The 13,016-nt window shown below is 54.9% G+C and overlaps 1 protein-coding gene across 4 annotated transcripts; it reads left to right on the top strand.

The window, feature by feature from the left end:
- Positions 1 to 5,611: 5,611 nt before the first annotated feature.
- CLDN4 (claudin 4) lies at positions 5,612 to 10,574 on the top strand. 4 transcript variants are annotated; one of them, XM_011976344.1, is made up of 2 exons: positions 5,612 to 5,681; positions 6,467 to 10,574. In XM_011976344.1, the coding sequence occupies exon 2, from the start codon at positions 9,090 to 9,092 to the stop codon at positions 9,717 to 9,719; it is 630 nt and encodes a 209-aa protein (XP_011831734.1). In that variant the 5' UTR covers positions 5,612 to 5,681; positions 6,467 to 9,089; the 3' UTR covers positions 9,720 to 10,574. The 4 variants fall into 4 exon arrangements, with proteins under 4 accessions (XP_011831734.1, XP_011831735.1, XP_011831736.1 ...); XM_011976345.1 differs by lacking the exon at positions 5,612 to 5,681 and adding an exon at positions 6,030 to 6,053; XM_011976346.1 differs by lacking the exon at positions 5,612 to 5,681 and having other exon boundaries at positions 8,756 to 9,547; positions 9,596 to 10,574.
- The last annotated feature ends 2,442 nt before the right edge of the window (positions 10,575 to 13,016 follow it).

The following is a 13,016-nucleotide window of genomic DNA, read 5'->3' on the forward strand; positions in this document are numbered from 1 at the left end:
GAGTTGAGCGAGGTGGCTCACATTTGTAATCCCAGCACTTTGGGAAGCCGAGGCAGGTGGATCAGTTGAAGTCAGGAGTTCGAGACCAGCCTGGCCAACATGGCGAAACCCCGTCTCTACTAAAAATACAAAAATTAGCTGGGCGTGGTGCACGCCTGTAATCCCAGCTACTCAGGAGGCTGAGGCAGGAGGATCACTTGAACCTGGGAGGCGGAACTTGCAGTGATCCGAGACTGCACCATCGCACTCCAGGCTGGGTGACAGCGTGAGACTCTGTCTCAAAAAAAAAAAAAAAAAAAACTGAAAAATTACAAAGCTCAAACCTAATCACCAGTGTGGCTGCTCCTGGCCCCACCCTGCCTCCTACTCCCCAGGGGAGGGGACAGTTCAGACAGGGATGTGCCCTTCCGGGGGCCTGAGATGATCCAGACATGGGAGCTGGCAGGGAATGAGGACTCCAGCAGGGCTGGGTCAGTAGGAGCACTTGGCAATAGGGCAAAGATCTGGCAGCTGGACTTCTTGGGCTCTGAGAAGGCAAGAGATTGGTATCTGTGTGTGACAGGAGAGGGCGTGGCTGGTGTCTGCCCATCCACGCTGCGGGGAGATGTGGGAGAGATGGGGCGGGGGACACAGGGCAGGAGAGAGGCCAGGCCTGGGGCCTCTGTGCCGGGAGGGATAATATGATCTCTGAGTCACCTGGAAATGGGGTGAGATGGTGCTGATGATCCCGGACTCCTGGGTTTCGTCCCTGGCTCCGTCACTGCTGACTCATGGGCTGCTGACCTAGGAGTCTCCTGGTCGGCGTGCGGGTTTCTCTCAGCCTCTTAGTGTGTCAGAGACAGCTTCTCTGTAAACCCTCGTCATCGGGGGTGTGCCCGGCTTCTGGGTTCTGTGTTCTGGCATCTTCTGATCTTCCAAGACGGAGCAGGATGGGATGATCCCAGCTCTTTGCTCCGCTGACTGGTGACAAGGCCTGTCCTGGCCTGGGACCAGGGGGCACTTCTCTAGGAGTCCTGGCTGGTCCTGAGACAAAGGCACCCTCCCAGTGAAGCCCCGCCTCCTCTGTCCTCCATCACCCAGCCCAAAGCAAGACCGCCCTCCTGACTCTCCCTCCAACTGACCTGAGCTCCTGGGTTGCGCCCTTGAGGCCCACACTGATGCTCCCAACTTATTTCCCAGCCCTACGCCCTCACCTGCCTGGCTTCCGACTCCTCAAGTTCAGTTTTCCACAGATACTCCCTCCCCACACACACCCCTGTTTTTGTCCCTGCTACTCTCCTTTTTGGAGAACTCTCTCCTCTTCATAGGTCTTTAAGCTTTTACTCACCCTTCTGGTTTCCTCTCCACGTGCCACCTCCTCCAGGAAGCCTGCCTGGTGTGCCCCAGGTAGAGTTGATTTTTCCCTCTCCAGTGCTCACACAGAGCTGGTTTTCCCTGCGTGGGAGCTGTTTATTTCAATTCAGGCTGGGCTGATTACACCCTGATGAGCTCCATGCCAGCCCTGGGCAATAGAAGAGTAGGGGTAGAGGATGAGCCCCAGAATCAGACATCGGGCAGGGTGTGAATACCGGTTTTGCCATTATTCTGGGGGCCCTGGAATGTCACATCAGCTCCCAGAGCCTTAGTTTTCTCATCTCTAAAATGCGAACGGGCTGGGCATGGTGGCTCACACCTGGAATCCCAGCACTTTGAGAGGCTGAGGCAGGAGGATCACTTGAGGCCAGGAGTTCAAGGCCAGCCTGGGCATCATCGGGAGACCCTGTCTCTACAGAAAAACAAAAAGTTAGCTGGGTGTGGGGGTGCACACCGGTAGTCCCAGCTACACCAGAGGCTGAAGGTGGAGGTTTGCTTGAGCTCAGGAGTTCGAGGCTTCAGTGAGCTATGACTGTGCCACTGCACTCCAGCCTGGGTGACAGAGCGAGGCTTCATGTCTTAAAAACGAAAACAAGAGAACGACAATGATACCCCTACACTGTTTTGCAGTGAGATAAAATGATTTCCTGTTATTCAATGTTATTCGAAGGCACTTAGCATAGTGCCTGACCCTGAAGCAGATGCTCAAAACATGGTTTACTGGCTGGCTTGCTCCCTGAGAGGCCAGGGCAAGAGAAGGCTGCCCTGGATGGGGAGAGGGAGGGGTGGGGTTGGGGAGGACTGACTCTTCCATCAGATTAGAGGGTCTTCAGGAATTCCACAGCCCTTAGGTCCTCTCCCTCCCCCGCCTCTGGGAAATTGGAGTAAAGTCCAGTAGAGACAGGACTGCCCTGAAATGAGGTGGGGGGAGCCAGAGGGAGGGGTGGAGGAGGGTGGGAGGGAGGGTTTATGCCTGGGACCTGGATGGACCTCTCTGTGAAGTGGGGGAGTGGCCTGTGAGGGGCTGGACAGCTGGGTAGGACGGTGGGAATGCCGAAGGTCATGGTAAATATGGGGCTTGCTAATTATTTATTTATTAGAGATGAGGTCTTGCTCTGTCACGCAGGTTGGAGTGCAGTGGCATGATCATGGCTCACTGTAGCCTCCAACTCCTGGGTTTAAGTGATCTTCCTGCCTCAGCCTCCCGAATAGCTGGGATTTACAGGTGTATGCGACCATGCCTGGCTAATTAAAAAAAAACAATTTTTTTTAAATAGAAAAAGGGTCTCACTATGTTGCCCAGGTAGGTCTTCAATTCCTGGCCTCAAACGATCCTCCTGCCTCAGCCTCCCAAAGTGCTGGGATTACAGGCATGAGCCACCATGCCTGGCCAGACGTTTTGAAACCGATGGACATAAACCGAAATCGATGCACCGATTTGGAGGAAAGTAATTTAACAACGGTCCTCTCAGTCCTGTCCCCTGTATAAGCCTCCTCCCCTTCACACAGTCATCTCCTCCGGGTCTGTCTAACTAAGCTCTCTCACCGAGTCCCCTCCCTTTGCTCAGCCCCTCTTCCCATCTCTGCCACCAGAAGTGCCCGACTCTGGGACTCCAGCCAGGAGGCATCAGTGTGGTCTTTCTTCTCTTCCTTAGAAGAACCCCCAGACATGGCCACCGCCCCTACCCACGGCCCACGTGGTGCCCAACCTGGGGGCAGCACCCGCTCAGCCAGTCTGGCCAGATTAGTCAGCCACGCCTGCCATCACCTAGCACCAGGCCGAGGGGGTGGACGGTCCACTGCTGTGGGCAGTCAGGCTGAGGGCCAGGGACTCTCCCTTTCAGCCTGGTGCTAAGACTCCAATCTGAGCTCAAGGACTTCAGAAAGAAATAGGATCTTGTTGTCTAAAGAAAAAAAAAATCCATCCTTTACTATTTTTCTATTACTATTTTTTTGAGACGGAGTCTTACTCTGCCGTGCAGACTGGAGTGCAGTGGCGCGATCTCAGCTCAATGGAAGCTCTGCCTCCCAGGTTCACCCTGTTCTCCTGCCTCAGCCTCCCGAGTAGCTGGGACTACAGGCGCCCGCCACCACGCCTGGCTAATTTTTTGTATTTTTAGTAGAGACGGGGTTTCACCGTGTTAGCCAGGATGGTCTCGATCTCCTGACCTCGTGATATGCCCACCTCGGCATCCCAAAGTGCTGGGATTACAGACGTGAGTCACTACGCCAAATCTACTGTTTTTTATTTTTTAAGGGACAGGATCTTGGTCTGTTGCTCAGGCTGGAGTGCAGTGGCGCGATCTCAGCTCACTGCAACCTCTGCCTCCAGGTTTCAAGCGATTCTCCCACCTCCATCTCCCGAGCAGCTGGGACCATAGGCACACGCCACCACGCCCGGCTAATTTTTAGTATAGACAGGGTTTCACCATATTGGCCAGGCTAGTCTAGAACTCTTGGCTCAAGAGTTCCTTCCGCCTCAGCCTCCCAAAGTGCTGAGATTACAGGCGTGAGCTACTGTTTCCGCCCTAGGAATCAATTTAATATACACTGGCTTCCCTGGCTTTAGTCTTCGTGTTCCCAGAAGGCATGGAGTACAGGCTCTGGGAGCTAGACTGCTCAGCCCACTGAGATCTTTTTGGCTGCAGGACAGTGATCCATCACCGGCCCTAGGGCTCGGAAGCCAGTAGGAGCTTGGGGTTACAAGGGAAACTTTGTTTTTGCCCCTTTGCTAAGGACTCCCAGGGAGCTGAGCTCAGGGCAAGCTGCATGTGTGTGTGTTACAACTGGGGACTTGGGGCCCATGCCTGTAATCCCAGCACTTTGGGAGGCTGAGACAGGTGGATCACTTCAGGTCAGAAGTTCGAGACCAGCCTGGCCAACATGGCAAAACCCCATCTCTACTAAAAATACAAAAATTATCCGGGTGCAGTGGCGGGCACCTGTAGTCCCAGCTACTTGGGAGGCTGAGGCAGGAGAATTGCTTGAACCTGGGAGGCAGAGGTTGCAGTGAACCGAGATTGTACCACTGCACTATAGCCTGGGTGACAGAGCGACATTCCTTCTCAAAAAAAAAAAAAAAAAAAAAAATTGGGGACTTGGCCAAGCCCCTGTAACTCTGGGGACAGGGGTCTGAAAAGTCCTAGCTCCCACCTGATATGACCAGGATCCGAACTGAGCAGCAGCTGCTTTGCGTCCGGAACTTTGCTCCCTCCTCTTGGTATTACACTTTTCGGCTCACGAAGCATTTTTACATCCTTCTCTCATTTCACGTGTGTCTCAGATTGGGGAGTGGGCCCCAGTGTTCTCACTGTACAAAGGAGGAAGTTGGGGTTCAGAGATGGAATTGGCTTCTCCAAGGTCACAGGGCTGGTAGGATGGCTCATGGATACACAGCTTCCCAGCTTTTGTCCTTTTTGGCTTGCGAAGCATTTTCACATCCCCATCTTATTTCACGTCTGTTTTTGTTTTTGATACTGGAAGGGGTGCAACATCCTCATTTTTACAAAGGAGGAAGCTGTGGCTCAGAGATGGTCCCTGGGTTGGAAAGATGGTTTACGGAGTGGGCAGAGATGGGTGAGCTGATCTGGTGGTTTTTATCCTTGATAGAAACCAGCACGTGTGGCTGGGCACGGTGGCTCACGCCTGCAATCCCAGCACTTTGGGAGGCCAAGGCGGGCAGATCACTTGAGGCTGGAAGTTCGAGACCAGCCTGGCCAACATGCTGAAACGCTGTCTCTACTAAAACTACAAAAATCAGCTGAGTGTGGTGGTGTGCACCTATAGTCCCAGCTACTCGGGAGGCTGAGGCATGAGAATTGCTTGAACCCAAGAAATGGAGACTGCAGTGAGCAGAGATCGCGTCGTCTCAAAACCAAAACAACAATAACAAAAGTTAGAAACCAGCACATGTGATCCAATTCTGTCAGCACAAAATCACACAGTGCAAGTTACAAAAAAGAAAAAGAAAATAAATGAGTGGCAACCCTGCACTCTCTGACCCCAAAACCAAGGTGATAACAACAGATGTCTTATAAGGTGTTCCTGTAAAAGATCTCTGGGCTTTGGAAAGAGGGCCAGATGCAGGCCTGGAGGTGAATTTCCTTGTTTTCCTCTGCCTTAGGGCTGTGGGAGCCAGAGCGGAGAGGAGACAAGCACCTCTTGCCTTTGCTGGTGTTTTTCCTGCAGCGGGTGGGTGGGACTGAGCCAACGGTCTCTTGGCATCAACAAAGCATCAACAAATCTCTCTCTAGCTCCACTGAGCTGCTGGCTGATCCCCAAGGACATCCTTCTGGCCTCTCCTTCACACCTGGGTCCTCTAGCCCTGTGTGAGCTTCATGCTTCTTCCCCGCCTTGTGTCTGCTCTATGCCTGGAGGCCCTCCTGCACCTGCCCTCCCCTCAACCTCCAACCCCTCCCTGCTCTCTGCTCCCGATACGCGTGACTGTGCCTGGGAGGGAAGGACAGCTTGTTAAGTCACTTCTGTAGGGCCACAGGTGGACTGTTGTAGGATTTGCATGCCCCCCTCCCCCATGCCTGCTTCTCCAAGTGCCAGTTGGCTGTGTCCCAGGAAAGCAAGGGCAGGAAGTGGCGGGGTGGGGCAGGAGGTGGGGGGGAGGCGGGGGGGTAGGTTCTGGCCATCTGGCCAAGTCATGTATCTACTCAGAAAGCTTGCTGAAGGCTACCTGGCTGGGACCACAGGTAAGAGGCACCTGGGGAAGGAGGCACCCATGCTGGAGTGCCCACCCGTCCTAGGCAAGCCCCTGGCCTTCTCTGGGCTTCAGTTTACTCCTTTGAGCCAAGGCAATAAAAGTCCCTGCCCTGCTGACGGCCGGAGGCTGTGATGAGGTCACATCATCGCCAGGAAAGCACTTATCATCAGTCATGATGGTTACTTATCTCTGGTGTTATTTAGCCCATAGGCTCTGTGTGCGGAGAGAGCCTTGTAAAGAAAGCCCCAGGGAGGCGTGGTCCGGGCAGAAACCATCCCTGTTTGTTTTGGTGAGTGTGCTTATGATGGGGGTCAAGGTGTAGGAGTGTGGTTTGAAACTGGAGAATGCTTCATTCTTTCCATCATCAAACATTCCTTTTTTTTTCTTTTCTTTTCTTTTTAGACGGAGTCTCGCTCTATCACCCAGGCTGGAGTGCAATGGCGTGATCTCGGCTCACCACAACCTCCACCTCCCAGGTTAAAGCTATTCTCCTGCCTCAGTCTCCTGAGTAGCTGTGATTACAGGTGTGAACCACCACACTCAGCTAATTTTTGTATTTTTAGTAGAGATGGGGTTTCACCATGTTGGCCAGGCTGGTCTCGAACTCTTGACCTCATGTTCCGCCCATCTTGGCCTCCCAAGGTACTGGGATTACAGGCATGAGCCACCGCACCCTGCCCAAACATTTCTTTTTCTTTCTTTTTTTTTTTTTCGAGACAGGGTCTTGCTCTGTTGCCCAAGGCTGGAGTGCAATGGTGTGATTATGGCTCACTGCGGCCTCCAACTCTTGGCCTCAAGCGATCCTCCCATCTTGGCCTCCCAAAGTGCCGGCCTTATAGGCATGAGCCGCAGCAACCACTTCTAACATTTCTTGAGCATCTGTGATGTATCAAGCCCGGTGCTGGGCACTGAGGTTGCAAAAGGCATTGTTCCTGTCTTCCAGGAGCCCCAGGCTAGCAGGGGAGATAGATGTGTATAGAGTTAACCACAATACCAGGCCTCAACTTCCCATCTGTAACATGGGTGGATCATGCTAGATTGTTCCAGCCTGTCCGGTGCTTCATTAGCCGGTCAACAGATCCGTCTCAAATACCTCCCGTGGGTACTCACTGATTGCTTCAACCCAAACCATGGCACCCTTGATGACTTTCCCTCAGGAAGCTCAAGGACTATGCATCCCTCTGGGTCTGAACTGGGCACACAGCCACCAGTGCTGGACAATGGTGGCAGCTCAGGGACACACTGGAGCCCTGGCCCCTGCAGAGTTCCCAGCAGGGTTTGGATGAGAGATGCAAAATGACCACACGGCGGGTGAGGAGGGGCTCCCTCGGTGCTGCTGGGATGAGCCCTAGACACTCTCGATCACCCCCACGATGACCCCTTCCCAGAGGTCCCCTCAGTCATCTGCCCTGAACCAAGATCTTCCTGATCCTAGACCCTCCTCCTTCCCTCCATCTCCCAGGGCTCGGTGACATTCCCGGCAGAAATTTCTGACTCTTTTACTCTGGAACCTCCCTCCCCAGCCCAGTCTCTGGTCAAACTGGATTCCTGGCTGTTCCCAGAACAAGCTGCCCTTCCCCACCTTGCCACCTCTGCCCTTGTTCTCTCTGCCCGAATGTCCTCCTTCACCAGTCTCGCTGCCTTGCACATCTCTCCTAAGGGCTGTGTTCCCAGAACGAGCTGCGTTTGTTCAGCCTGGCCCACCGTCTACCAGAATGTCCTCCTTCAGCCAGTCCCGTTGCCTTGCAAAACTTTTCTGGGGGACCCGTTCATGATGCCTTCTGTGGCATAATCCAAGAATCCAGTGCCCCCAGGAGTTGTGCCACCCAGCACCCCTTTGCAGTCAAGCTCCCCCAGCACCACACCTCCCTACCCCGGAAGAGTTCCCCTTCTCTTTGAAATCTCATGGGACTTTGCACCCACCCTGGCTTTATTGGAAGGCTTTGTATGTCTCCACAGGGTAAACATCCATTTACTGGGGTGATGATGTCTCCAGGATCTAGTTAATGTTTGTCGTCGTTGGTGACCAGCCCCACCCAGTTCTGGGCAAGCAGGGTGGCCCCTGGCAGGAACAGAGCCCACCAGACTAAACTTCTGTGGAGGTGGAGAGGGGCAGGCTTCTGTCTCTTTTTGGCTAAAGGTGCATCATGTCCAAGGCCCCTCTTCTAGCCAAACAGAGAAGCTGGTGATAGAGATGGGTGAGAGTGGGTGATGTACCCAGGAGTCCCGGCTTCCCGGCTCCTCACTCCCCTACACGTAACTTTATCCAGCCAGTGCCGCAGAGGCTGCTGGTGAGGCCAGATGCATGAGTGATCATAATCACAACAGCAGTGAAACTGCCAGTGATGAAACTGATAAGGACAAGAAAGGACAGTAATCAAGGTGCGGTTTCTCGTGGATGTTTCCAAGACTGCATCCTCAAACTCTCTCCCTGAAGGTCCCCACCCTGTCCTCCCACCTAAACCTAGAATGAGGGGACCCTGGCCTGTGGGGACCCTGGTCTTCAGGATCCCAAACCTGGCTGGTCTGGCTGCCCCCTGGCCTTGCCCTGTGAATATCCAGCTGTCCCTGGGCTGTGATTCAGTGTCTGTCTCCCGGGTGACCTCAGCATGGGCTTTGAGGAAGGGGAGAGGGTAGTTTCTTCTGAGACTGGATAGTGACTCAGGGACCAGGGGCAGGGGCCTCAAAAGTGCCTTTGTTGGCCTGGGCTCAGGAATCCAGAGAAACTGGTCAGGAGGAGGTCCCAGTGACGAAAACCCCTCCCTCTGCCCCCGCCCCTCTGCCAGAGCCATATAACTGCTCAACCTGTCCTGAGAGAGAGAGTGCCCTGGTAGCTGTCGGCTGGAAGGAACTGGTCTGCTCACACTCGCTGGCTTGTGCATCAGGACTGGCTTTTTCTCCTGACTCACAGCGCAAAGGAGCTCTCTGTGAACGTTAAGTCCGTCCCCAGCGCTTGGAATCCTACGGCCTCCACAGCCGGATCCCCTCAGCCTTCCAGGTCCTCAACCTCCGCGGACGCTGAGCGATGGCCTCCATGGGGCTACAGGTGACGGGCATCGCGCTGGCCGTCCTGGGCTGGCTGGCCGTCATGCTGTGCTGCGCGCTGCCCATGTGGCGCGTGACGGCCTTCATCGGCAGCAACATCGTCACCTCGCAGACCATCTGGGAGGGCCTGTGGATGAACTGCGTGGTGCAGAGCACCGGCCAGATGCAGTGCAAGGTGTATGACTCGCTGCTGGCGCTGCCGCAGGACCTGCAGGCAGCCCGCGCCCTCGTCATCATCAGCATCATCGTGGCCGCTCTGGGCGTGCTGCTGTCCGTGGTGGGGGGCAAGTGTACCAACTGCCTGGAGGATGAGAGTGCCAAGGCCAAGACCATGATCGTGGCGGGTGTGGTGTTCCTGTTGGCCGGCCTGCTGGTGATAGTGCCCGTGTCCTGGACGGCCCACAACATCATCCAAGACTTCTACAACCCGCTGGTGGCCTCCGGGCAGAAGCGGGAGATGGGTGCCTCGCTCTACGTCGGCTGGGCTGCCTCCGGCCTGCTGCTGCTTGGCGGGGGGCTGCTTTGCTGCAACTGCCCACCCCGTACAGACAAGCCTTACTCTGCCAAGTATTCTGCCGCCCGCTCTGCTGCTGCCAGCAACTACGTGTAAGGTGCCACGGCTCCACTCTGTCCCTCTCTGCTTTGTTCTTCCCTGGACTGAGCTCAGCACAGGCTGTGACCCCAGGAGGGCCCTGCCACGGGCCCCTGGCTGCTGGGGACTGGGGACTGGGCAGAGACTGAGCCAGGCAGGAAGGCAGCAGCCTTCAGCCTCTCTGGCCCATTCGGACACCTTCCCAGGGCCGCCTCCTACTAGCAAGAACAGAGTCCACCCTCCTCTGGATATTGTGGAGGGACGGAAGTGACAGGGTGTGGCAGTGGAGTGGGGAGCTGGCTTCTGCTGGCCAGGATGGCTCAACCGTGACTTTGGGCTCTGCCTGCATCGGTGTTGGCCACTGTCCCCATTTACATTTTCCCCACTCTGTCTGCCTGCATCTCCTCTGTTCCGGGCAGGCCTTGATGTCACCTCTAGGACTGTGCCTTGCTCACCGAAACCCGCACCCAGGAGTATGGCTGAGGCCTTGCCCACCCACCTGCCTGAGGAGGGCAGAGTGGATGGACGGGTTTGGAGGGGAGGGGTGAAGGCTTTGTAAACAGGTTTGGGCAGTGGTGGGGGAGGGGGCCAGAGAGGCCGCTCAGGCTGCCCAGCTCTGTGGCCTCAGGACTCTGCCTCACCCACTTCAGCCCTGGGCCACTGGAGACTGATCCCCTCTGAGTCCTCTGCCCCTGCCAAGGACACTAACCAGCCTGGGAGGGTGGCAGGGAGGAGGGGCGGCTTCACCCTCGGGAGTCCTGGGGTTTTTCCTCCTCCTTCTTCGTGGTTTCTGTTTTGTAATTTAAGAAGATCTATTCATCACTGTAATTATTATTATTTTCTACAATAAATGGAACCTGTGCACAGGAGGAACTTGTATTGTCTCTGATTTCAGCTGTGGAGGTGGGTGGGGCAGGGCTGGAGGCCTGGGCAGGGGGTAGGTGAGGGGCAAGGCCGCTGTGTTTTGGCCAGTACATGAACACTTAAAAAAAAAAAACAACGAGATCCAGGGAACTGTGAAAAACTGGAGCTGGGCTGGGTGTGGCGGTGAGCACCTGTAATCCCAGCACTTTACTAGGTCGAGGTGGGAGGATCGCTCGAGGCAGGAGTTTGAGACCAGCCTGCCCAACATCGTGGCGCCATCTCTCCAAAAAGTTTAAAAAATGAGCTGGGCCTGGTGGCTCATGCCTGTAATCCCTGTACTTGGGGAGGTTGAGGTAAGCGAATTGCTTGAGCCCAGGAGTTTATGAGGCTGCAGTGAGCTTTGATCGCACCACTGCACTTCAGCCTGGGTGACGGGGCGAGACCTTATCTCTTAACAACAACAAAAAAAACGAAACGGGCCTCCAAGGTGTCACCTTAAAAAATAAATTAAATGGGCCTCCAAAGTATCAAAGTTTAAAAAAAAAGAAATGGACCCCCAAGCCATCACCTAAAAAAAAAAAAAAATGAGATAGGCCCCCAAGGTATCACTTTGTCCAGATGGAGGCCCTTCATTGGTTGGAGGGTAAACCCGTATACAGGAAACAGTGTATGCCTGGGACCCCGGTGAAGGGTTGGGGACCCTAGGAGGGAGGGTCCCAGCTCTGAGGTATGGGCCACCAGCCACCCCTACCCCGCTGTTGCTCCAGCTTTGTCTGGGCAGCCAGGCTGGTCTGTTCCTCTTTGCTGAGTCACCCAGGTTCCCCTTCCCAGCCTTTGCATAGCCGGTCCCTGCTCCCAGCCTGGAATGTCCCTTCTCCCTCCTCCACCCTTCTGGATCCTGCTTGTCCTGAAAGCCCAGCTCCCAGGCGCCTCCCCCATGAAGCCTTCCCACTCTCTTGGATGGAGAAATTATTATCAGCCCTGTTCAAACCCCTGAGGTGCTAAGGGTCACCAAATGCCTTTCACCTGGAGGGCAGCCTCCAAGCCACGTCCAGAGCTCGGCATTCTGATTCCTCGATCGATGAGGGAATGGAGTGTGGCCCAGGCCCAGACCTACAGCTTAGGAATTTGGACTCCGAATTTGGGTGGGGAAGCTGTCCAGGACAGGGCTTGGGCCTCAGCAACCACTTGGGCTTGGCCTTGGCCTTGGGTCTGCCCTGCCGCTGTTGTGGAAAGGATGTTCTAAGGTTGCTCGGGCTTCATTTTCTCATTTTCTTGTCAGTAAGTTGGAGGTGAGCAGACTCAGCACCCTGGAAGGAGTGACCCCGGGAGGCCCCAGGGAGGGGTCTTCTCCATCACTTCTTGCTACTTCCCTCCCTCCCTCCCTTCCTTCCTTCCTTCCTTCCTTTCTTCCTCACCCAGCTATTTTGTATTTTTAGTAGAGACGGAGTTTTGCCATGTTGGCCAGGCTGGTCTCGAACTCTTGACCTCAGGCGATCTGCCTGCCTTGGCCTCCCAAAGTGCTGGGATTACAGGCGTGAGCCACTGTGCCTCGCTCCCCGCTTTTTTTTTTTCTTGAGATAGAATCTCACCCTATTTCCCACACTGGAGTGCAGTGGCGCAATCATAGCTCACTGTAGCCTCCAACTCATGGGCTCAAGCAATCCTCCCACCTCAGCCTCCTGAGTAACTGGGACCATAGGTGCTCACCACCACGCCTAGCTAATTAATTTTTTTTTTTTTAGAGATGGGGTCTTGCTATGTTGTCCAGGCTGCTCTTGAACTCCTGGGCTCAAGGAGTCCTCCTGCCTTGGCTTCCCAAAGTGCTGGGATTATGGGGGTGAGCTGCTGTGCCTGGTGGGGAATTCTTGACTTAATCTCCTGGATTGAGGAGACGCCTTCTTCACCACTCACCCACACCTCTGCCGGAGGATATGACTGTGTCTGAATGGACAGGAAGAAAACCCGCATGTGGGCTTTGGATCTTGGGCTAGTCCCTTCACCTCTCTGGGCCTCAGTTTCCCAGCTGGCACAGAGGATGATTATCTAACATCACAGGAAGGCTGGCATGTGTGTTTGAAGTGCCTGACAGTAAGTGCTGGCTGAATGACCTTGTCACCTCAGGTCCAGGCACCTATAGTGTGCCCAGGGTGGCCTCAGATGCACTGAGAAGGAGAGATGGGGAAGACCCAGTGACTGGTCTGGGAAGGTTCCCGGAGGAGGGGGTAAGGAGAAGCAAGGCGTTGCTGGTAGAAGGGAGTGCGGTGAGAGGAGAGGCTCCGGAACAGGGGAGACCGTCACCCATGGGCAGCCCAATGGGGTTGAAGGGCTTAGTAAGCACAGGTTGGTCTAGGATGTCCGATCCTGGCTGCTTCACCCAGTAGAAAGTTCCTGTCTTTTTTGGCCCAACTTCGACCTTTTCGGCTGACCTCATCCATGTCTCTGCATTTG

Source organism: Mandrillus leucophaeus, unplaced genomic scaffold (assembly GCF_000951045.1).
Source record: "Mandrillus leucophaeus isolate KB7577 unplaced genomic scaffold, Mleu.le_1.0 Scaffold164, whole genome shotgun sequence".
Taxonomy (NCBI): domain Eukaryota; kingdom Metazoa; phylum Chordata; class Mammalia; order Primates; family Cercopithecidae; genus Mandrillus; species Mandrillus leucophaeus.